This window comes from Musca domestica, unplaced genomic scaffold (genome assembly GCF_030504385.1).
Source record: "Musca domestica strain aabys unplaced genomic scaffold, Musca_domestica.polishedcontigs.V.1.1 50, whole genome shotgun sequence".
NCBI classification, from domain to species: Eukaryota; Metazoa; Arthropoda; class Insecta; order Diptera; family Muscidae; genus Musca; species Musca domestica.
This window is the reverse complement of record NW_026712347.1, coordinates 3,631,883-3,656,340: the sequence shown is the minus strand read 5'-3', so window position 1 is coordinate 3,656,340 and position 24,458 is coordinate 3,631,883. Positions and strand designations below refer to the sequence as shown.

Sequence of the window (24,458 nt, the reverse complement as noted above, 5' to 3'; positions counted from 1 at the left end):
GTATACTCTCTTTGAGAGTTATTGTGCGCACCAGCCAGACAGACGGACGGACGGACATAGCTAAATCGACTCCAAATGTCCTGAAACGGATTTAGTCCAAAGAGACCTGGGGTGTAAAACCGTTATTTTGATGAGGCACGTTTTGGCCGAATCAAATGATATAAACCTTCTCTAGCCATATGGCTGAGGGTATAAAAACATATGTTTTGAGAGCAGCGGGCCTTAACGTGTTACCTTGCAATTTTCAAAAAAAAAACTAGACAGTGGCAAATTTAATCGGTCCAGTATGAATATGGCAATAAAATACAGCTCAGCTTGGAGACAATTTTACATGTGTAAACTTTGCGACTACTTCATTTTCGTAGCTCACAGTACGTTTACAGAATTGAGGGTGAAACCAATGAGTTTATTAGTAGTAGTGGTTTATATATTTATGCTGCTCAGACAATGTTTATATATATATACAGAAAATAAATCCGGTCATGAGGTGATCTATTTTTGCATGATAATGGTATGAAGCCCATAAATCCACATAGTGGGTTAGGGTTAGAGAACGTTTGCATACAACGTATTTAACCGGTCATCAATCGCAATAGGCTTAACATATGTTTTCCATAGTCAAATTAATTGTGATTAGTCAAGTAATATGAACCAAAAATTGTATGTAAACATGCTATAATTTAACGACAACAGTTTCTTATCAGTGTAAATGTTGTATTATCATTCCTAATTGTTTATAACCGAAAGTAGAAATCAAAATAAAAAATAACTGCAATGGAATTTCTCTTTTATTGGAAATTAAATGAAAGCCAGATAATTAACTAACCAAAACAGAAAACCAACTAAACTAACTCTTTATTCCTTGTATTAAAAAAAACAAAACTTATCTCAAAATATACCCATTTCCTACTCCTCCTTCCACCAAAAAAAAAAAAACAAACACACACATCAACATTTATCAACAAACTCGTAGTACCCTTTCGCGGACCACCACGTTACAATCCGAAACGTCGTTCCGGCATGGGTTGGCTAAGTGCCAATGGTAGCATTGGCGGTGGTAGTAGCCTAATGGGTACATTAACACGCAACAGCAGTACATGTGGCCATCATGGACCACCATCACCGTGTCCATCCGAACATTTGCCATACAGTTCAGCCAGTTCGAGTTTATCGGAGGGTTCATCCGGTCATCGTTCTCACGAGGATGACATCAGCATTGTAACAGGTATTTCTTTTTTTTATTGATTTGTTTTTTTATTTTTTACTTTGATAGTTTTTTATTTATTTTTATGGCATTATTATTGGTTTAATTTAAAATTTCATTGACTAAGTTTTAAAATGATTTATGTATAAGTATATACGGGTTAATTATGTCAAAAGCCTTCATTCATTTCCAGAACTTACCGACGTTATGCCATGTTTACGTTAGAACTTTTTGTAGGGTTAACCTTCTTTGAGAGGATTTATTTGAAGTAAAAGTAATGGATATGACAATTTAAATCCAAATCCAGAGGGTTAACCCTCATATATATAAACGTACTATTATGTTACGTTTACATCTAACGAGTTTACGTAGAAATAATATAAAATATTAGTAACGAATTTTATTTAAACATGTTCAATTTGCAATAGATAAAGATCGAATTAATGTCTAAAAATTTTTAAATCTCAATTGCTGTTTTATACTGTTGGCAGGCGGCAGAGATAATGTGCATTTAAAAGCTATTAACGCGCATTTAATAAAATCTCAGTGTTTCTGTCAGGCCAGACACTATGCTTCTACTCTTTTGACAACTGGACAAAATTATTATCATTTTTAGGAGAAAATATTGCCATTATGTCTTGTTTTATTCTGTGTGATCCATTTTGATTTTCACAAATGTAAACAATTTTTCAAACCCTCATTGATTTTTAGACAGTGTTGTCATATGAAATTTATTTAAGCCAGTATAAATTTAGTTTCATTTCGTGCATTTTTCGGAGAGTTGTTGATATAGTGACATCTGTTTCATTCAAATCACATCCCGGTAAATTTGGCATGTCTAAATAGACCCAACTTTATTATTATAAGCCGCATCATGCCGGGCCGAACTTTGAATACCCTCCACCATTTGGAACAGATTTGAAATTTTTCAAAAAAAAAAAAAAAATGATATCCTTTAAAAATTCTGTTAAAATCTTAAAAGTACTGAATATAGCCGTTATGTTGTAATTTTTACGAAGATGTGGACCTGCATAGGCAAATTTTGTCATACGCCATTACAATATTCAAATAAGACACTTGAAAAAAATCAGTGAATAATGTAGCCAAAATCATAAATTACCGAATATATTCCTATGAATTATGTCGCTAAAATCATCAAAATACCGAATATTGGAGGGTATCGTTACATGGGGGCTATACGAAGACGTGGACCTGCACAGACAATTTCCTGTCATAGGCTATAGTATCCATTACGAACTTCAAACAACAAATTTGAAACAATTCCGGTGAATAATGTCGCTAAAATCATCAAAATACCGAATATCGGGAGATACCGTATTATGGGGTCTATACGAAGACGAGGACTTGCACAGACAATTTCCTGTCACAGGCTGTAGTATTCGTTACAAACTTCAAATACCAAATTTGAAACAATTCCGGTGAATAATGTCGCTAAAATCATCAAAATACCGAATATCGGGAGGTGTCGTTATATGGGGCTATACGAAAGCGGGGACCTATACATACAATTTTCTGTCTTAGGCTGTAGTATCCCTTACGAACTTCAAATATCAAATTTGAAACAATTCCGGTGAATAATGTCACTAAAATCGCCAAAACACCGAATATCGGAAGGTACCGTTGTATGCGGGCTATACGATATCGTGGACCTTTATGGACATTTCTCTTCCAGGGAATAAAGTGCTTAGAAAGAACTTCTAGTGTGGATTTTTAGACAATTTTATTTAAAAATGTAGCTAAAATCATCAATATACCGAATATATGGAGGTGGTTATACAATATCGTGGTCATATATAGAAAATACTCTTCCAGGGGTTAAAGTACTAAGAATGAACTCCTTTTGTGGATTTCCAGACAATTTCATTGAAAAATCTGGCTACAATCATCTAAATACCGAATATCGGGTGGTTCCGTTATCTGGGGGCTATACGATATGGTGGACCGATGTAGCCTATCTTCGAACTTGACCTGCTGCAGACAAAAGACTGATCTGTGCAAAATATTAGCTTCCTGTCTTTACTCGTTTTGACTCTAGCCTGATTACAACGAACGAACGGGCGGACAGGGCTAAATCGCCCAAGAGTTTTACACTGATCAAGAATATATACTTTGTTAGGTCTAAAATTATTATTTCGATGAGTTACAAACGGAATGACGAACATAATATACCATCGGTACTATGTATGGTGGAGGGTATAAAACACACGAAGATGTTCAAGATTAAAAAAGTCACCTCCACTTGACAATACTTTTCTCAATAACGCACGAAATAGAAAAGCGCCTACCGCGTTTATTCTGTTTTGACGCTAAAAGGGTAAGACATTATAAGAATATGTACATTTTAACTTACTTTAAACATTGAAAACTAAAACATGAAATTAATGGAGGCTATGTATGTTATAATTTTTAACAAGTTATATTTTATCAAAATTAAGTTTATTTTATGTTTTATTTACGTTTAAGTTGATTGCATTTTTTTCAATTTAAGTTAAGTTAAGAATTGAACATACAAACAAAAATATTTACTCAAAGCTAACATACAACAGATAAGTACATCTAAATTCTATATATGTGGAAAATATCAATTTCAATATTTAATCAAAGAGAAAAATTCCATTATCCTAAATGGACAATTGCATGTCTTAGCACTTTTCTGCCAATATAGTTCTTTTTTTCTTCTTATTGTTCAATTTTGTTTGAAATTTTCTATTTTTAGTTTATAGACAAATTGCATGTTTACATTTTCTAATTGTTACCATAAAAACCAATAAGAAAGAGATAGAAAAAGAACATACGAAGAAGTTTTCATCCTGCTTTTCATTCGTCATGCGCTTTCCTTTATTTAATTCCGATTTTGTCTTTCTCATGCATACCCATGTCCTTGTGACTTTGACAGTTGTCTAAATTCATACAAACATCCGTATAAAACATATATGTATGTGTGTTCAGTGGAACACGGTTATGTGCGCATTTACATCAACTTAAAATTAAGGTTTAAAGACTGTAGCGTCATTTGTTTGCAAAAAAACGATGCAATTTGGCAGCATTTATTTTAAATGCAACGTTGTTATTTCCACGCAGTATGTCAAGATTTAATAAAAATTACAACTTTTAATGTGAAGTGTTTTTTTTTTTCAAATATCAGAGGTTTTACAAAATAAAAAAATAGAAAAACGTAGACTAAAAATAATTAAAAGTTATTCCATGGCCTACATAAGGACGGAGTAAGTCCATCTGACAACCAAGTTTCCCGTCAAAAGACTTATCGTGATTTGAAATTGAATGGAATCAAATCACAATTATGCAAAAATTACTAAGTTTATTGTCGCATCGTTGTCTAAAGTAGTCTTCTGGACCGACCTTAACAAGGCTTGAGTTAAGGTGAAGGTACATAAGCAGCTTGGCATCATGGCTAGGCATAATAATGTCAAATTTCATCGCCAAATATGTCATGCAAAGACTTCAAGAACCCACACCTTTATTCTTTTCTAAAATTTTGGCCACTAATATTTTTTATCAAAAATAATTGTTTGTTCTAAATATTTGAGCTAGATTCACTCTTAGAGAGATGCTTTGCTCAGAGAGTATAGAAACGAAGAGCTAGCAAAAATGTCAAAACTAGGTGGCAGCCCCTCAAAATCAATAATTAATTAATCAATCAACCAGAAGCTGTCAGTCACAAAAATCAACTCGTACAAACCTGGTGTTTACACAAGACAAATTGTCTGGAATACGAGTTGTATGCGTGTGTATTTTCAAAGAAACATCAGTTGATTCTGACCATTTAAAATTATCTCAAACTCAATGTTAAGTCCTATGTATGTATTTTAGAATTTTACAAATTGAGATAACATAAAATACTTGATGTAATACCAGGCAGTTACTGTTTCTTCAAAATTTTCTTTATCCAACCAAAAGATCTTACGTTACATATACATCCATCTCCATGCCGTTATAACCATATTTCACTTTAGGTTTAAATTTTTATGGCTACAGAGGTACAGAGTCGATCTAGCGATGCCCGTCCGTCTGTCTGTCTGGCTGGTGCGCACGATAACTCTCGAAGGGAGTATCCGATTTGATCCAAAGTGGGTACATCGTAATATTATTGTCAAACTTAGATCGAGTTCGGAAATGGGCAATATCGGCCCACTCCTTCTGGTACCTCTCACACAAAATATCAAAATTTTCAAAAAAAATATAATTTATTGCACAGAAAGAGAAAGGATAATCCGATTTTGCTCCAACTTTGCGAATCCTAATATTTTGAACAATGCTAGGTCAGGTGCGAAAATGGACAATATCGGTCCACTCCATCAGGTGCCTCCCCCACAAAGGGTCAACATTTTTTTAATAATTATAACTGTAAAATGTGATGTAAGAGTCCAATTGTCTTCAAATTTCACACATCCTAATATTTTTATTAGCCCAAGGTCTGATGTTAAAATGGAATATACCGGTCCACTCCTTCTGGTACCTCCCACACAAAAGGTCGAAATTTAAAAAATATATTTTTTTTCTGCCCAGAAATATAAACGATAATCCGATTTTGCTACAACTTTGCAAATCCTAAAATTTGGGTCAGTGCTAGGACAGGTGCTAAAATGGACAATATCGGTCCACTCCATCAAGTACCTCCCCCACAAAGGGTCAAAATTTTGAATAATTTCAACATTTATAAAATGTGATGTGAGAGTCCAATTGTCTCCAATTGTACATATCACAACATTTCTATTAAGATGGAATATATCGGCCCACTCCTTCTGGTATCTCCCCCACGAAAGGTCGAAATTTTGAAAATCCTTGAGTCGCGAAACCCGATTCCATTTAGACTTGGCACATCTGAATATTTCTATCAACACGGGATCTGTTATAAAGACGGTAGAGATCGGACCATTCCCTCTGTTACCTCCCCCACATAGGGTTCAAGGTTTTAAAAAACAAAACGCTTAAAGAAAGCGAAATAAGCAAATAACTATCTTCAAATTTCACATATCCAGCTGATTTTAAAGGGATGATGCCATGGTTGAAGGATACAGGTAGTCGTATCGACACATCTGCTGGAATTGTCAAAGCAATTTTTTGAATGAAAAAATATCAAAATTTGCAAAAAAATGTTAAAAAATGCATGTCATAACAACCTCCGACTAGCGTCGTATAAGAGAACATAAAAAATCTACTTAAAAAAAACACTTTAAAAAATGTTCCCAAGCGTTGATGCATGTACTGTATTCTTCTACCGTGGATCATGCCTTCTTTTTGCAGTTTCCTTATAAAAGAGAATAAGACTTAAGTCTTACTCTCAGAGAAAGAAGTAACCAGACAGACCTTTAATGAAACTTCTCAATGAATGTTGCCACATGTTTTTCTTACGATTTAATTTGCTTCTAACAGTTTAATTTTGTTTTAAATGTGCATAAAAAAGCTCTTAAACCGCATTAAATTTTTGTCCTGTATTCGTTTTTAGACCATTTTTTCCCAAGAGTAAATTTATCTGGAAAATTAGTTGCCGCTCACATTGCGAATCCTAGATCCTTTTATAATTTTATTAAAATGTATTGACCCACATTTTCGGAAAGCTCACAAAGCACTAAAAATGGACTCACGCCCTGACAGTCGTTGGAGGTTAAGATAACTACCACATGATATTATGACTGCTCAGAAATTTCGTTTCTTTCCACATGGTTCAGGATATTTAAAAAAATAAAATTTTCCTATCGCTCGTTGGGCGCCATTCGCTGTTTTAAATAAACTAACTCTCTCATCGTTCGTTGAGAGTCACTAACATTGGGAAAGTTTAATCCCGATCTACAATCTGGTCTCTCTAATAATTTTCTATTAGAGCTATTTAGATATGTTCCGGCTTTTCAAACAATTTTTTAAGGACTGCCATGGGTATATTTTTTGTTATTCCTTGAAACACCTGTTCTATGACAATTAACGCAGAATTATTTTTAATCTCTCCAGATTATACTTTCTCCTAGTTCCTTCGAGTTAAAATCATATGGTTTTCAGGGTTTAAAGGACTATGATAGGAAAGACTACATTCAAGAGAAAGCAAAGGAATCATATCAAGGGTTTTATATTCTATTATAACTTTGTTAAGTTTATTTCTAAGAATACACATTTTAAAGGAATAACACACCCAAGTCGTACAGGTACAATACCTCTTTGGTAACTGTTGTATCAAAAATTGAAATCCCTAAGGCAAAAAACAATTACTAACCATTTTCCATCCGCACTTTTCTCTCATCTCTTCATAGATAAATCACTTGGTGATACCAGCGACATTATCAGCGACTCCTCTGGCGTTGGTACCAATTCCGATTCTGCGGCCTGCTCAATTGGTCACCCTAGCACAACGGTGGTTTGCATGGAGCCCTATGCTGGCAATTCTGTGGGTCATATACGCCTGCAGGTTGGCGATGTTATTGAAGTTGTGGGTTCGACCGATTGTGGCCTCTTGGAGGGCTATGTACGCGGTACCAATCAGTCTGGGTTCTTCCCAGCTGAGTGCGTACAAGAGGTTAATTTACGACAAAAGAATATAACCAATGTTGCTACAGCGAATCCAAATCACTCGCCCTATCAACATTCACCAGCAGCATCGTCTGTACACCAGGGTTCGCCACAATTGAGTCTGGGTGGCAGTTCGGGAATTGGTGGCATGAGTAGTACGGGCGGTACTTTGCCACGTCCCACTCTGATACATCAGTCGCCATCGTTGTCGGTGAACAGCAATGGCTCGACACATGCATTGAATGGTGGCGGTGGATCATCGGAGAATTATGGTTCAATGAAACTGGCTGGAAGTAGCAATGGCCAGCAACAGCTGCAACAGAATCAGCAATACAGTAGTGCTACAGCACCCCGAGTCAAGAAAAAGTAAATATAGCTTTCGAATTTTGGATTATGAATGGAGATAATAATGATCTTCCTTTTTTGCAGTGCTTTCAACGAACCTCGTACTGTGGTATTGCACAGAGCCAAGCGTGGTTTCGGTTTCATTTTGCGCGGTGCCAAAGCCTCTTCCCAACTCATGCAATTGAAGCCATCTGATCGTTTCCCAGCACTCCAGTATTTGGACGATGTCGATCCGGGCGGTGTGGCCGACATGGCCGGCCTCAAACCAGGCGATTTTCTCTTAGCCATCAATGGCGAAGATGTTAGGGCTGCATCCCACGAGAAGGTGGTTGAAATGATAAGATCAGCCGGAGCATTGGTTTCCATGACCGTCATATCGCCACAATTTCCCAATCAAATGCAAGCCACCCCACAATACATGCCCAGCCATCATTTGTCATCGGGTCCGAGCACACCGCAAACCTCGCATCGACAGTGTGCCACTTTGCCACGTAAAATGTCCTTGGGACCGAATGCAGCAGCCGCAGCGGCTGAGAGACAGGGAAGACCTGCACCCTTACCACCACGCAGAGATCCCAAAACCACTTTGTCAGTGGGTAGAGCACGAGCTAAGTCAATGGTGGCCGGTTTGGAGAATGGCGGCGAGAAGGAAGACGATGACATCCATCATACAAAATCCTCCTCGGTGGAGTCGATTGTAACACCTACACCCACACATCCAGGAACTCCGGTACAGTTGCGTACGGCCAGCATTAAGGCTAGGCCCACATCAAGTCGCATTACAGCCGCCGAGCTTGAGGAACTGTTCCAGCGTCAACAGGGCGAAGCTGTTGATAGTGCAAATCGTTATTCCACCATGATGACTACTTCACGTTTCCAGTCGGGCACCGACAGTGGAGCAGCCACGCCACCAGCCAATACCAATTCACCGCTCAAAGGTCCCATGGTCTATGGCAGTGTGGCTGAGATGAAGCGTAAAACCAAATCTAAAAATGGCACATTGCGTGGCAAACCATGTGCCATACCAACCGTGGGCGCTGGAAGCCGTGACTTAAAGAGGTTCCATTCAACGCCGGATCTTAATGTTAATGCGGGTGGATCCTCCTCTTCGATCTGGACCGCTGGCGTGGCCAAGGGTCATTTGTCACAAGATGATGTGGCCACATTGCATGCCTCAATGTTGCGTCTAAATGCTTTGCCACCACCAAATCATCCTCCACCGCCACCACCCGTGGTGGGTCAGGTTGTAAAGGTTGAGACCCGGCAAAGTTCGGAATACGAGAGCACACTGTCGCTACAACAAAAACTAAAGAAACGTGTGGAGAATGATGCCGTTACTGCGGCCGCAGTTGATGGTATTCAATCGAGTTTCAAACCTTCGGCAAGTGCAAAAATCTATGCTTCACCACAGGAGTTGATCGCTTGGAAGTTAAGGCAAACTCAAGAGGTAAATGAAGGGATATTTTTAACTATTTAAAGATCTATAATTTTTTATTTGTTTTTGTTTCTAGAATCGCCAACAGAACAGTAACCAACAACAAAACTCGAATCAATCTGGTATTTATGCACCAACAAATGTTGCTGTTCCCTCGATGAATCAGCAACAACCACAAATTAGTCAATATGCTCAACCAACGGCCTTGGCACAAGCCACAGCCGCCGCCAGCACAACCTCTTCTAATGTCACCACAGTCACCAGCACCACCACTAACACCTCATCGCATTATGCCGCCCCGCCAAGCCAAAATAGTGGCGGCATAATTCTCAATCAAGTCAATAACAATAATAACACCAACAACAATAGTATTGTGGCAAATCTTCCGACTGGACCGGCACCACCCATCCCTGAACCGGACTACAGTCTTAGCGAATCGGATGGTGAAGATGAAAATTCGATTTTGGTGGCACGCAACACCAAGCTAAATGAGAAGATTGCCCTGATCGATGTACCCGAAGCGGGTGGAAATAGTCAAGCAAGGTAAGAAGTGAGGGAGAGGAGATCCTTGAAGATTCATGTATGTCATAACAAGCTGCAAAGAGAGAGGTGGATAAGAAATCTTATCACTAGCTAGAAAATATCCGCTAGTGCCAAAGCCTCTTCCCAACTCATGCAATTGAAGCCATCGGATCGCTTCCCAGCTCTTCAGTATTTGGACGATGTCGATCCGGGCGGTGTGGCCGACATGGCCGGCCTCAAACCAGGCGATTTCCTCTTAGCTATCAATGGCGAAGATGTTAGGGCTGCATCCCACGAGAAGGTGGTTGAAATGATAAGATCAGCCGGAGCATTGGTTTCCATGACCGTCATATCGCTAGCAATGAAAATTCCAATTAACTCAATTTCCTCAGTCCGTTACTAGTTATAAGCCGTACTAGTATAAAATTTGTCCCTAAGTAATGCGAAGGGAACCAATTGACAATTTTTTGTCCCCAAGTAAACGAAAAGGCGACAGTTGCGAATAAATAAAAACCTACAAAATACAACTTAAACGAACTGTGTACTTGGGACTAGGTTGGACTTAGTCTTTGGTCACTTGTATATGACTGTCACCGGTATATGACCATTTCGAACTTTTCCGATGGATGTCGAGCCATTGCCAGCTTCTCGTATGTTGCTACTTTCTCTCTTAATTTTTCTGCACGTTTTGAAATTCAAGTCAATCAACCCAATAATGAATATCCATGCGGAGTTCTATTCACTCGGAAATCATTTTTCTCGACAGATAATTTCTCCAATCATGAACAATTGAGGAAACATAATTTGTGAATATGGCAACGATAGTGGGTCTTTTTCGTACCTGGTGTAGCCTATTTGTTGTGCAAATTTATATTTTTTTATTTATTTTTTTTTATTTTTTATTTATTCTCTCGGAAAGGATATTTCTCGAGAGATCGTGCCTACAATTATGAATGATAGAAGAAAAATAATTCTGAACATTATTGATGATTGTCGAGCCATTGCTAGGTTCTCGTAAGTTTCCATTTTCTCTTTTAATTTTCCTTCACATTTGAAATTAAATGCAATTCGCCAAATATGAATATCCGTGCGGAGTTCTATACGCCCGGAAAGCATTTTTCTCGAGAGATCATTCCTTCAATCATGAATAACTGAGGAAACATAATGTGTGAATATGGCAACTATAATGGGTCTTTTTCGAACCTAGTGTAACCTATTTTTTGTACAAATTTGATGTGTTTTGTTTTGTTCACCCTCCACCATATATTGTATACATTGTATGGAGCATGGTAGAAGAATACAGGTAGATGCATAACGCTTGGGAACATTGATATGTCAAAAATATATATTTTTTTCAAAAATAAATAGATTTTTTTAAGTTTTCTTATACGACGCCAATCGGAGGTTGTTATGATATGCATTTTACAAGAATTTGCACAAATTTAAATAATTTTTCATTCAACATTTTCAATTACAAAATTGGTTTGACAGTTCATTGTCCCAGCAGCTGTGTCGACGCGTCTACCTATATTCTTCTACCATGGTATGGAGGATATATTATATTTGTCATTCCGTTTGTAACTCATCGAAATAATAATTTTAGACCCAACAAAGTATATATTCTTGATCAGCGTAATATTTAGCCCTGCCCTTCCGTCTGTCTGTTGTAAACAGGCTAGAGTCAAAACGAATAAAGGCAGAAGGCTAACATTTTGCATCGATCTGTCATTTGTCTGCAGGCATGTCATGTTCGAAGATGAGCTATATCGGTACACGATATCGTATGGCCCCCATATAACGGTATCCCCGAGATTAGGCATTTTGATGATATTAACCACATTTTTTAATGGAATTGTCTGAAATTCTACACAAGGAGTTCTTCGTGACTACCTTACCTCCAGAAGGAGAATTGTCTCTATAGGTCCACGATATCGTATATTCCTAATATAACTACATTTTTTAATGGAATTACCTGAAATTCTACACAAAAAATTCTCTGTAAGTAATATAGGTCTATATAGGTCCACGATATCGTATAGCTCCCATATAATGGTGCCCTCGATATTGGGCATTTTGACGATTTTAGCCACATTTTTAAATAGAATTGGCTTAAAATCCACGCAAGGAGTTCTCTGTGAGTACAGTGAAGGTAAATTTACGAAAATGCAGAGATGGAAATGCTTTTTTCAAATGACTTTACCTTCCTAATTTTTCAATGGTAAAAAAAAAACAAAATTGCTGGCTTCGCTCAATGTCTGCCAGATTTTTAGTGGTATTGCTCTATTAAATGTTTCAAAACCCTAATTACTCCACTCAGGTCTCTGATCTCATTTATGATTCAGCCTTCTCAGATCGAGACAATTATTTTGCAAACTTATCTATTAGATATAAATCTCTATAATCATGACTTTAAAATGCTCACAATAATTTTTTATATTCTAATTTTTTTTCCTTTCCTCCTTCTTCAGTGGCAGCAGTTCAGCATCCGGCTCTGCATCCATTTCACATTCCCTATCGGTGGAGGAAATCCAACGCATTCGCAGCAATTTGAAACAATCCAAATCATCGCCAAATGGATTTGATAAAAACGATGAGACTCTCTCCGCCGCCAATGAAACAAATCAGCAACAAGCTCAGCAGCAGCAGCAGCAACAACAACAGCAGCAACAAGCTACAGCCAAAAACGATAATGACGTTGAAAATGTCAACAACAACAATATGAACAATAACAACAATGAAGAGGAAGGTGATAGTAATAGTTCATCGGGTGTTAGCAGTGATCAAGAGGTCTTAGCGGCCGGTGCTTTGGCCAATATTGGACCCAAATCAACCGATACGATTAAAAAGAAACCCACGGTCACAATTAATGAAGAGGCCAAGACCATACCCGATACGAATAAGGAAAAAGATGAAGTGGATTCTACAAAACTGCCAAAAACAGCTACAGCAAATACGACAGCAGCAGCAGCCAGCACAACAGCGAGTGCCGCAAGTGCTGCAGCTGTACCAAAAACACCACCACCCACACAAAGTAAACCCAGCAATTTGCAACAGTTGGAGAAGACTGCAAAATCGACACCACCGTTACAACACAAAACTCTACAGCCTGTGGCCATTACAACAGCTGCCAGCATTGATAAGCCTCCAAGTAGCAGTAGCGCCGGCATTGCTGCCATTGCTAGTGCCACCACCTCACCGGCCATTTCGACTACAAATGTGGCCAATGCCAAGGCAGCATTTGAGGCCAAGGCCATTACCTCTTCCCACGTTCCTGTCTCAGCTACACCAAACATTCCAACTACGGTCACCGTCAAACAAATGGTCCAGCAGCAACACGCTCCAGTCATACAGCAACAACAGCAGCAGATGTCTGCAACCAAAGTCAAAACAATTGTCGTTCAAAGTCAACAGGTGGCGGCAAAGAGTCAAGCCTCGGTGGCCGGTCGTTTGGCCCAACCCCACATGAATCCCAATCAGAAATTGTTGGCCACCCAACAACAAATACTGCTACAGCAACAACAGCAGCAGCAACAAATGGCCCATCAACAACATTTACAGCAAATCCTCAAGGCAAAGGCAGCAGCCGCTGGTGCGGCCGCCAACACGGCAGCCATTGTTGCCAAACAGCAACAACAAATGGCCAAACAATCAAGTCTGCTCTCATCCCAGGAGTCACAGGAGGAACAGCGTTCCGATGATGATGGTGAGTTGAGTCCCTCGCCACCGGCCAAGGCCTTCCAACGCCACAATTCGTTAACACGCAAACAAGCGGCCGCTATTGCTATGCAACGTGCAACCCGTTCGGCGGCCGTTTCGCTGGTCCAGTTGCCACCGCCCATTGAGGCCGATAGTGATTCTGAAATGTCGACCTCCCTGTCGAATTCAAAATCTACCATTGTTGGGGGCAGTGTTGCCGCTTCTGCGGTGTCACGTCCCGAGCCGGATGGTGGTCTGGTAACAGAGAACATTGTGCTGGCACCACCGCCGCAATTTTGCGATTGCAATGACATCAAACACACACCGCAGATGCAGCAACCACTGCCGCAGCAACAGCCTCAGGCACAACAGCAGCAGCAACAACAACAACAACACCAGCAACAGCAGCAACAACAACACATGTTATTGCAACTGCAACAACAGCAACGTTTACACTTGGCACAGCAACAACAACAACAACAGCAGCAGCATCAGCAGCAACAATTACAATACCAACAATACCAGCAGCATTTGCAGCAACAACAGCAGCACCATCAACAACAGTTGGCTGCCATGCAACAGCAACTGCAAATGCACCCCCACATGATAAGCACAATGCACCATCATGTGGTGGCCGCCCAAAATGCTGGTAATGTTGCTACTGCTGCTCCTGCTGCCGCCAGTGCCGGCAATATGGGCACCCTGGGTCGTGTACGTATTGTTGGTACTCCCAAGAGCAATAATCATCATCGTTTGCATTAAAGTAACGAAATCGCAAACCACAACAAAACATAACCTGTGTCGTTTGGTTTTCTAACCTTATAAATTCGAAATTGTAGATTTACATTCGGTTTTGAATTTGGCACAATGTAGCCAAAAAATAATTTATGTTGTTCATTATATATTGTTTGTATGTATTAATGTTTTAGATATATACATATGTATCTGTTCGTGTGAGTGTGTGCGTTTGTCTTTGATTAAAAAAACACAAAAAAGTTATCGAAATATCTTAAATATAATGAAAAAAATGTTATTTTAAATTTTCAAAGCAGTGTGAACATTATATGAATGATATGCCGTAATAACATTGTATGTTATGTGATGAAGTAATTCGGAGTCTTTGTGCAATATGAGGCTATAACAGAGTTCATTTAGAGGAAATTTAAAGCTACAATTAAAAATTCGAATATATTCCAATAAATCAGTAGAGAAATTAAAGTTGAGTACCTATTAATGAACAGTAAGTCGTCCGATACACTAATTATTCAAAAATGTTAAAATTTTCTTATCAACTTCTCACTTCCTCTTTATACCGAGCAATTTGGCATCACTTTTCATATAAAGCCCAAATTGACAGCATTGGCATGAAGTACGACAGTAACAGTATTCTCAGTAACGCATTTTAAAAACATGTTTACATAGGAGTTTTATTTTGGAAGTACAATTTAATATACTATTTATGGAAACTTCATTGTGATTTAAATTTACAATCAGCTGATGTCTGTTAGTGTATACACACTTAATGAACATAAAATGTGAAAAATAATGCATTTCTTTGGCGAAAGAGCAAATATGGAGACTTACTTTTCATTTCCACATTAAAAATTGTTTAAAATTGCAGCTATGTTGTCTGATAAACCCATGCATTTAATTACGATATTATAAAATAATTTTACAGTACGTTTGTATGTAAATGTGTTATCCCAATGTATTTAGATTAAAATTGTCATATCCATTATGCATACTTCAGATATATCCTCCTGAAGTAGGTAAACCCTGCAAAAAGTTCTGTCGTAAACATGGCATTAGAGCCATAATCGAACTTTGTCCATGGTGTATCCTGCAGTTTGACATTAATTACCAAGATACGATTAATTACAAAACCAAATTCACAATGGCTTGCCACTTCCTCTTTATGCCTAGAAATGTGGCAGCACTTTTCGTATGAAAACAAATTCAAGTTGGCAGCACTGCCAGGAAAAAAGACAGCAACGGTGTTTTACAGTAACGCATTTTAAAAACATGTTTATATAGGAGCATTTTTTTAGTTTACAATGTAATAGACCATTTATACTATTAATGGAAACTTCATTGAATGCAACAAATCCAGTATACAACTCCTATCGTTTACATATGGCTTTGAGAGAAGTTTAATTACAATCAGCTGATGTTTGTTTACGCATACACACTTAGTGAACTTTGTCCATGTTGTACCCTGTAGTTTGACATTAATTACCAAAGTAAGGATTACCAAGTCAATTTCACAAGGACTTGCCGCTTCCTCTTTACACCGATAAATTTGGCATCACTTTTCATATTAAAACCAGTTAACGTTTGCAGTTGTGCCAGGAAGAACGAAAGTAACGGTTCTCAGTAACGCACTTTAAAAGAATGTTACATAGGAATTTTTGTTTGGTTAACAATATAATAGACCATTTATACTATTAATGGAAACTTAATTTCAACTTTCGTTTACACATTGCAAATTGTCTAAAATTGCAACTCTGTTGTCTGAAGACATATTGTAAGAAAATTTCAGAGTCTCAATCGAACTTTGTAGACGTTGTACATTGTAGTTTGACATTAATTATCAACGTAACGATGCCAATCGCTTTAAGTATCCTTGATTCATTCCAACCTTTCCGATTGGTTTTGACACTGATTGTCATTTCTGCAGACGAAACATATAAGTAAAATATGTTTCATGTTTGTTTATGAATATATGTGACATGTTTATTCTTGTAACTTGACATTCTGCACTTAAATCACTTGTCTTATCCTGTGTAAATACGGATTAAACAAATGAACCGTTGTCAAGACACTACAAGACTACTACTTCACACTAATATAACGATGTAATGTAAACATGTCATAAGTTTCGTATTTTTTGGTCAAGGCTCATTGCCATTTTATTCATGGCACAATCAATAGGTATGGTATTTACCGCAGCTGATCATCTAGATTGGTTGTCAAAACACTTATTGTGAATGGAAGTACATTACGAAAGATAAACAAGCTGTAAAGAAAATGTAAACAAAACTTGACATTTAATCTGATTGGTAATAATTTTACTGAACCGGGACAGCTGTCTTATGATACGTTTACATCGAACGGGTTTTAATAAAAGAAAAACTTGTTATTAAAACGTGATAATTTAATCATAGCCGTATGCTTCGAAATTGCACATTGCATATTCATGATATTTCATTAACTTTATTTTAAAGTATATATTAACAAAGTATAAAACAACGCACATTTATATTTAACAAATTGTTGTCCATGTACACGACTATAAAAATAATGTTTTGAAAAAAAAAACTAATGAAAAACATTCAAAATAAATTAATAAAATTTACAAATAACTAAAACCATTTTTAAGATATTTGAGAAAGGAATTCAACAAAAACAAATAGCGACATAAACACGTTAATTATAACAAAGCAACAAATAGGTTATAACTAAAAGAGAATATTAAGGCAAACAAGAAAACACAATTGTTAAATTAAAAAAAGTAAGGCAAATAGAAGAATTTTTAAGAAAACAAATAAGAAACAGAAACAACAAGAATTTTACATTGAAAGAATAAAGAAGAAAACAAAGAAGAACAAATGGTAATGTAAACATGGCAGAATTAGTACAATTCTAACAATTAATATTTAACGTGAAAACGAGCAATTACATTTCTTTGTTTCTGACACAATTCAATTTAATTATATTACACATATGTTACGTACATGCATACCCATAATAACACAATTTTTTTCGCATAAATTGATGGATTTTTTTTTATTATTTTAACATTAAGAATTTCTTATATTATTTCTATTTTGTTTATTATATTTGTTTTAATTCTATTTTCTTCCTAAATAAATTTAGTTTCTGTTTAATACAATTAAAAAAAAAAAACATTTTAATATATACTTTTTTTTGCTAATTATGTGTGATATATATTTTAAAATTCTATATATAAAGAGAAAACAAATGTTTGAAAATAAACGAAAAGAAAACCACTAAAAAAATTAATACCATTTGTATTTATTATAAACAAAATATTGTTTAAATTTTCCGTTGAGGGTAAGAAAAGGATAATATTGTGCTACAGTAACTAATTGAGAATTAATGGAGAAATAAATCACTTACAGCAGTTAATTTGATTTTAAATCCTAAATGCAGTGGATTTTTTTTTTTTTTTTTTTTTGATTATATGTTATGTAATTGACAGTTGAAACGTACTTTAATCAATTTTGGGTATGTGTCAAAAAAATCTACCGGCTATTCAATTTAAGGTATACGCAATTGGTGGATACAATCCACTAGATTTCGTATATATAAATATGCTTTTTACTTTAAGTTTTTAAAGGTATGTTTAGATTTACGAAATCCACTTGATCTTAAATGTCAATTCCATACAGGACTTATTTTAGATTTACATGACGTATATGCTATGGAATTGATATTAGAATTGGATATAATAGTCTAAACGTTATCTAAGGCTAAAACAAATCAAATCTTTAAATATGACTTCGGAGTAAAAATACAACACTGTTGCCTTTGGCATTTTCACGTTTCGTGCTTTTGCATTGAGGTATGTTTCGTAGTCAAATTTTATCACGATTGGTCAATTATTATGACAAAGGGATCCAATGTAAACTACACATAGCCTTGGTTATGATAATAGACACTGTTACGTCTTATTATGTATTTTTGACATACATTATACGTCAAACATATATAACAATTATAAATCACTTTAAAAGGTGTTCATGTAAACGAAAACGTATCTTTAAAATATAGATATTATGCCAAGTTTATGTTAATTTTTTTTTTGTGGGGTAACCCTACTTTAAGTTGATTTATTTGAGGTATACACAATCGATACGACAATTTAAAACCCAAATACAGTGGGTTTAACTATTTATATGTAAACGTACTCTTACTGGAAGTATTCGCAACTATTTTTAGTAATGAGAAAAATATTGTTTAATAATTTGAAAAACTTACAATATTTTTTCAAGTCAATTCAAAGAGGCCTAATTTTAAATAGTAATAATATTAAAGAGCTGGATTTTTTTTATGAAATTATGACATGAAAAGGATTTTCTTTGTAAATTTTTTCATTTGACATTTTTTTTCATAGAACAATTATTTAGACCCAGCTCAGCATTCTCTGTAATTTACTTTGTCAAAGTTAACAGCAAAAAAGACCGGTTCCCTCCTCTGTGTATATCCAATGACTTTATGAATATAATTGTTTACAGTAAATACATCATTGCATGAAGTTACCTTTTTAATTGTACCATGTTTAAATCTTAAAAAAGTACTTTGGCTCAATGTATGTTACATAAAATGCTTCAAATGACTATCAATGAAATTAAAAAACTGGCAACAATTTTTTTAAGCCTACGTTTACAAAAGACAAGGCGACTGAGTTAAGGTCCCGACAGTGGCAAAAACTATGATAAAATTATGAATAACAATATTTTAGGTCTAGTTTATTCATTAAAATAATTTGTACATTTGCAATGTTAAAATGGGTCTGGTAAAATACAACTCTGATTAAATGTGTTTTGTCTGGTCTGAGTTCTAGAAAATATGTACTTAGTCCGATTGTTTCTATTCTCAATATTCGTGATTTTATTTCCACATGCCATTTTAAATACTCTTGATTTGCGACATCTTGAAATGCATTATAATCGTCTACATATATTGTGTTCAATATTTGAATACGTGTAAACACACCATTATATTTACAAATTTGCAGGCAAAGTCTTATGAAAGACTATGAAAATTTTCACTGAAAATGTTTTTCCATTTTCATCTAAATTTTTATCGACGTCTACACACAAATTTTTTTTATATGAAAATTGTTGATATTTTCTATTAAAATGAACAGCAATCAAAGAAATGGCTTGCAGCCATATTGATTTGAGAGTTACGAATTCAAGCACATAGAATAATTTCAGATTACAGAAGGTTGTGTACATAGTTTCACCCCCCTTCATTCCTCTTGCCTGTAAACTCATTTTCACATCAATGAAAATTTTCATAGTATTAATTTATTTAGACCTGATACAGACCAGGCAAGTTAACTTGCGTTTATACCGTGCAGTTTTTATTTAGAAATTTTCTTTTTTTCCTGTTATCACTCGAATTTTTGGGGGAGTTATGCATTGAACCTATGTCCTAAAAACTCCTACTTTCATAAAATTACTAGTGTTTAGACCGATTCTAAGATGATTCGTCATATATTTGAAGTATAATCGGAGGAATTAACGATCTAGACGTTTTCTCAAACCCCTTTGGTATAAATAACAAGCCGTACATACATAATAATTCCAGTGGATGTTATCTGTTAATTGACAGTTGAACTCCACTGTCCTTAGGACTTCAAATCTTTTTACGTTTTCATCGTCCAAATTATTGTCAATATATAAGAGACAACGGCGCTAGAATTCGTATGCGTCTATGACATCTTTTTATAATGTGTCCGGTAATATGCCATGCAACGATGCCAAGCTGTATCTGTATTCTCACCTTAAGTCGTAAACATATGAAAACAAAAGTGCATTTTTGGGAGACGTCTTTAATTGGTTATTGGACTGACCACTTTCTATGCGGTGCCCCAACAAGCCCAGCTGATAGCCATATTAAATGTCAAAAATAAATATTGTGATTGACATTACGAAACAAAAGATAAGCAAACATTTGAGCTGGTTTAACAACATGTTATTGTGACATAGGTGTTAAAGTACATTTACACTAACTAAATCGAGTGGATTTCAACTGACCATTGCGTATGCGTTAAATTAAACCCACTCACAAATTCTGTGGAATGCGAAGAGAAATGTGAATTTTGGGAGATCATCAATTGGTTATTGGACTCGCCAATTATTATACGGTGTCCCAGAAGAACAGCTGATTATCACATTAAATGTCAAAATAAAATATAGTGATTGACATCCCGAAACAAGAGATAAACAAACATTCGAGCTGGTTTAACACCTTATTATTGTGGCAAAGGTGTTAAAGTACGTTTACACTTATTAAATCAAGTGGATTTCAACTGTCAATTTCATTGTGTATACGTCAAATTTAATAGTCTTTCACATACAATGGATTTCATTTGACGTTTACGCATAGGAATTGACAATTTAATTCCACTGGATTTGTTATGTGTGTAGGGCGTTTTATGTTGAATTTAAAAGATTTTTATTATGTTTTTATGTTTTTAATTGTTTTTCCTTTTCGTAATTTTGACAATTTTGATTTGACAGTTCATTGTCCCAGCAGCTGTGTCGATGCCTACCTGTATTCTTCTACCATGTTAAGAGTTTCATTGAAAAACAATAAAAGACCCGGTTTACACATGAGTAATTTCATGAAACTAAACCGCTGAAATATTACATTTTCACTTTTCCAAGAACGAACGATGTCATGATTTTTTAAATAAAATTGCCAGGAGGTGGTGAATATATAATAATATAATACTACGTTTACATTCGTCCCTTTGTCGTTATAATCGATCTATTATGATTTATGTCGTTTTGATTTAAAACTTGTTTTGGAAAGAATTGGAAAACTATTAAAGGCCATGGCATAACCAAAGAATTTGCTCTAAAGTTCATCCTGGAAAAAGTTTATAAAAAATGTAGAAATTGCTTATTTTATTGAAAAACCTCAATTATTATCAATTATTTCTACTTAAATGGAGCACAGTATTTAAAACAATAAGTACTTGTAAAAAATATTTTGAAACCAAACATAACTTTATGCTGGTGTTTTAATTATTTCCACAAAGTTTTTGTTTTAAAAAATAAAACTTACATATAATTGTAATTAAACGAAAAAAAAACAAAACAACAAACAAATGACATAGTTAAACATTTTTTATCCATCCATTCAATTGTTAGCAAACAACTACAACAAATAAAAAAACAAACGAGATTTCAATTTAAATTCTTAATGGGAATCTAATGTTATAACGTTCATAGATATAAACATACTGAGTACAGCAGTAAACAAACAACATATAAATGTTTCAAAAACGCACTTGAATACAATAATATTAAAGAAAAAATATTTATTAAAATATTTAATAAAAATGTAATACAAATATTACCGAATTTTTATAAATTTATTTATAAATATTAACAATAACAAGAACTTTGCTAGTAACAAACAATTTACAAATTGTTCATAACTCTTGTTTATTATTCTTTTATTTTTCTTTTGTATAGATTTACACAAACAAATACAAAGAAACACATAAAACAGAAATAAAACCAAATTTGTCTATTGCTTTTTTCTAACAAAAGAAAAACAAACGAAGAAAAATCACAACATTTTAGAAAAATATTATAATTAAAATAAATATTAATAAAAGAATACAAAAAATTATTGCACTGATAGTCATATTAAACATAAAACTATATATTTTATTTTTTATGAAAGAAAAACAACTTTATTTTCTTCAAATGATAAGAAATTTATTAACAACAATTTCACAAAAAAAAAAAACAAAGAAACATTAGAAAAAATATTTAAAAGCATAAAATTTAAATAACAAAAAGTCCATTTATCTTTAAAGAAAATATCATCATACATAAAGCTATTGTCAAAGAGTCGAGAGAGAGAAAGAGCTATATAGAGAAGGAATAGAAAGTGAGTAATAAAAGTTTAGGCCTACAAAAACATATAACGTAACTAAATTGTTGGAAATATTGTCAAGAATTTAACTTTGAGAAAAAAATATTAATGAAAATTTCCCAAAAACACACACATCCTCGTAATACATACATACAAAAAACTCGAGAGATAATTGTCCTTGAACCATTGAAAGAAAACACATTAAAACAAAAGCAAATTATTCTAAAACATATACTATTAATAAAAAACAAAATAATATTTAAACTAAATATTATAATTAGAAAATTATACATTTATCAAAATAAAAAAAAATAATAAAAAAAAAACAATTTGATCCCACACAGTTCTCCCACAGTGTTAATAGAGAGTGAAAGAGAACATTATGTTTTAGTTTTTAGCTTTCTACAGCAAAGAAACACAATATTGCTTAAAGTAGGTTTACATACAAGATCTCTACCCGGATTAGCCCCGATAATTGACCAATCACAATAAATTAGAACATAGAAAACAAACATTAACTTTATTGTGATTGGTCAAATAACAGACTTACGGACAGACGGGTAGAGATTTTGCATGTAAACTCGCTATTAGTTTTATATTTATATCATTTGACTATTTAATTAATTTGTACCAGAAATATTGGCAATACATAGTAACGATCAATAAATATTTCCATAACTTTCACTTAGAGCAAGTCATTAAAGAAAGTAAAGTAAAATATGAAGCATGGCTCACTAAGAAAGGTTGGTAAACTTCAAAGGAACTAGAAAAATGCAACTCTGTGCTGGAGTCTTACAGTATCAAATAGACTTTTAAATATGCAACAGTTGGCTTTGTTTATTTTTAATTTTTTAAAAAACAAATTCTTATATTGGGAAAAACCCGCGAAACAAGAATGGAATTTCGGGGCTATTCACACAAGATTGAATCGAAAATAGTAGGACAATACAGTTTAATCACAAAATTGTATGATTTTTTATCCAATTACGTCGATAACGTGTATTTACTTTTAAATCAAATTTGAAATTGTTTCAAATTACTGTATTTTTTTATTCAAAACAATACACACATATGTATATGTATTGACAGAATAAGGAACCGAATGAAAAACAATTGTATTTAGGGGGTAGCTTTGTTCTACTTTCTGTAATTATGCCATGATATGAAGTATAAAAGTACAAGCATGGTAGAAGAATATAGGTAGATGCATCAACGCTTGGGAACATTAGTATGTCAACAATTTTAAAGTGTTTTGTCAAAAATATGTAGATTTTTATATGTTTCCTTATACGACACAAATCTGAGGTTATAAATTTCAATAATTGTTCATTCAAGATTTTCAATTCCAAAATCGGTTTGACAGTTCTTTGCCCCAACAGCTTTGTCGACGCGACTACTTGTATTCTTCTACCATGATATGAAGTATAAACGTACAAGTATTGTAGGTCAACAAACACGCATTTATAGCTAGTTTACATAAAACAATTTTACCCGGATTGCCAATGCCAATCACAATAAATTTAACGCATTTCTTTCAAATTTATTGTGATTGCTCAATTTGTTTGTTATTCAGCCAGATTTACTATTCTTCTCCTGCAGTTATTTTAAATCCAGCATAGGGATACATGTCAAAATCAAAGGTTGGCTTTAAAACATTTCATTCCTTTTTAGACCAAATTCGACAAATATCTAACACAGACGACAAGATGAATTGTTTGTGGTCCAATTCTGCTTTTAGATTTTTTATCGCAACACCAAGTCCATTAATCTTACTCTATTAATAGCTGTTAGTCAATTCAAAATCTCTTTTGACAGACGTCGCCACTAATTCTACTATGAAGTGAATTGAAGAACTGAATTTAGCCTGGCCTTTTGATTCTGAGGAATCGCCATCATCTCCCCATCAACCAGGGTTTCGCTTTTAAGACAAAAAGTTGATTAATCGAAAGTCGATAGGTGTCCCTAATCCGGCAGAAAACAAAGACATACAGCAAGGTAGTTGTATCAGGAACTCGAATTGGCGAATTGCTACAACATAGCAACTATTGTGGTACCATTAAATGTCAAAAT

The 24,458-nt window shown here is 34.8% G+C and overlaps 1 protein-coding gene across 5 annotated transcripts in view; it reads left to right on the top strand.

Moving 5' to 3' along the window:
* LOC101899274 (mucin-19) overlaps nt 1-17,765 on the top strand; it is a 465,697-nt gene extending 447,932 nt beyond the window's left edge. For all 5 annotated transcript variants that reach the window (XM_059128457.1, XM_059128456.1, XM_059128458.1 and 2 more), the window contains 5 exons: nt 974-1,225; nt 7,489-8,110; nt 8,174-9,536; nt 9,601-10,067; nt 12,515-17,765. In XM_059128457.1, the coding sequence (XP_058984440.1) occupies nt 974-1,225; nt 7,489-8,110; nt 8,174-9,536; nt 9,601-10,067; nt 12,515-14,504 (4,694 nt within the window). In that variant the 3' untranslated portion in view covers nt 14,505-17,765. The remainder of the gene's footprint in view (nt 1-973; nt 1,226-7,488; nt 8,111-8,173; nt 9,537-9,600; nt 10,068-12,514) is intronic.
* The last annotated feature ends 6,693 nt before the right edge of the window (nt 17,766-24,458 follow it).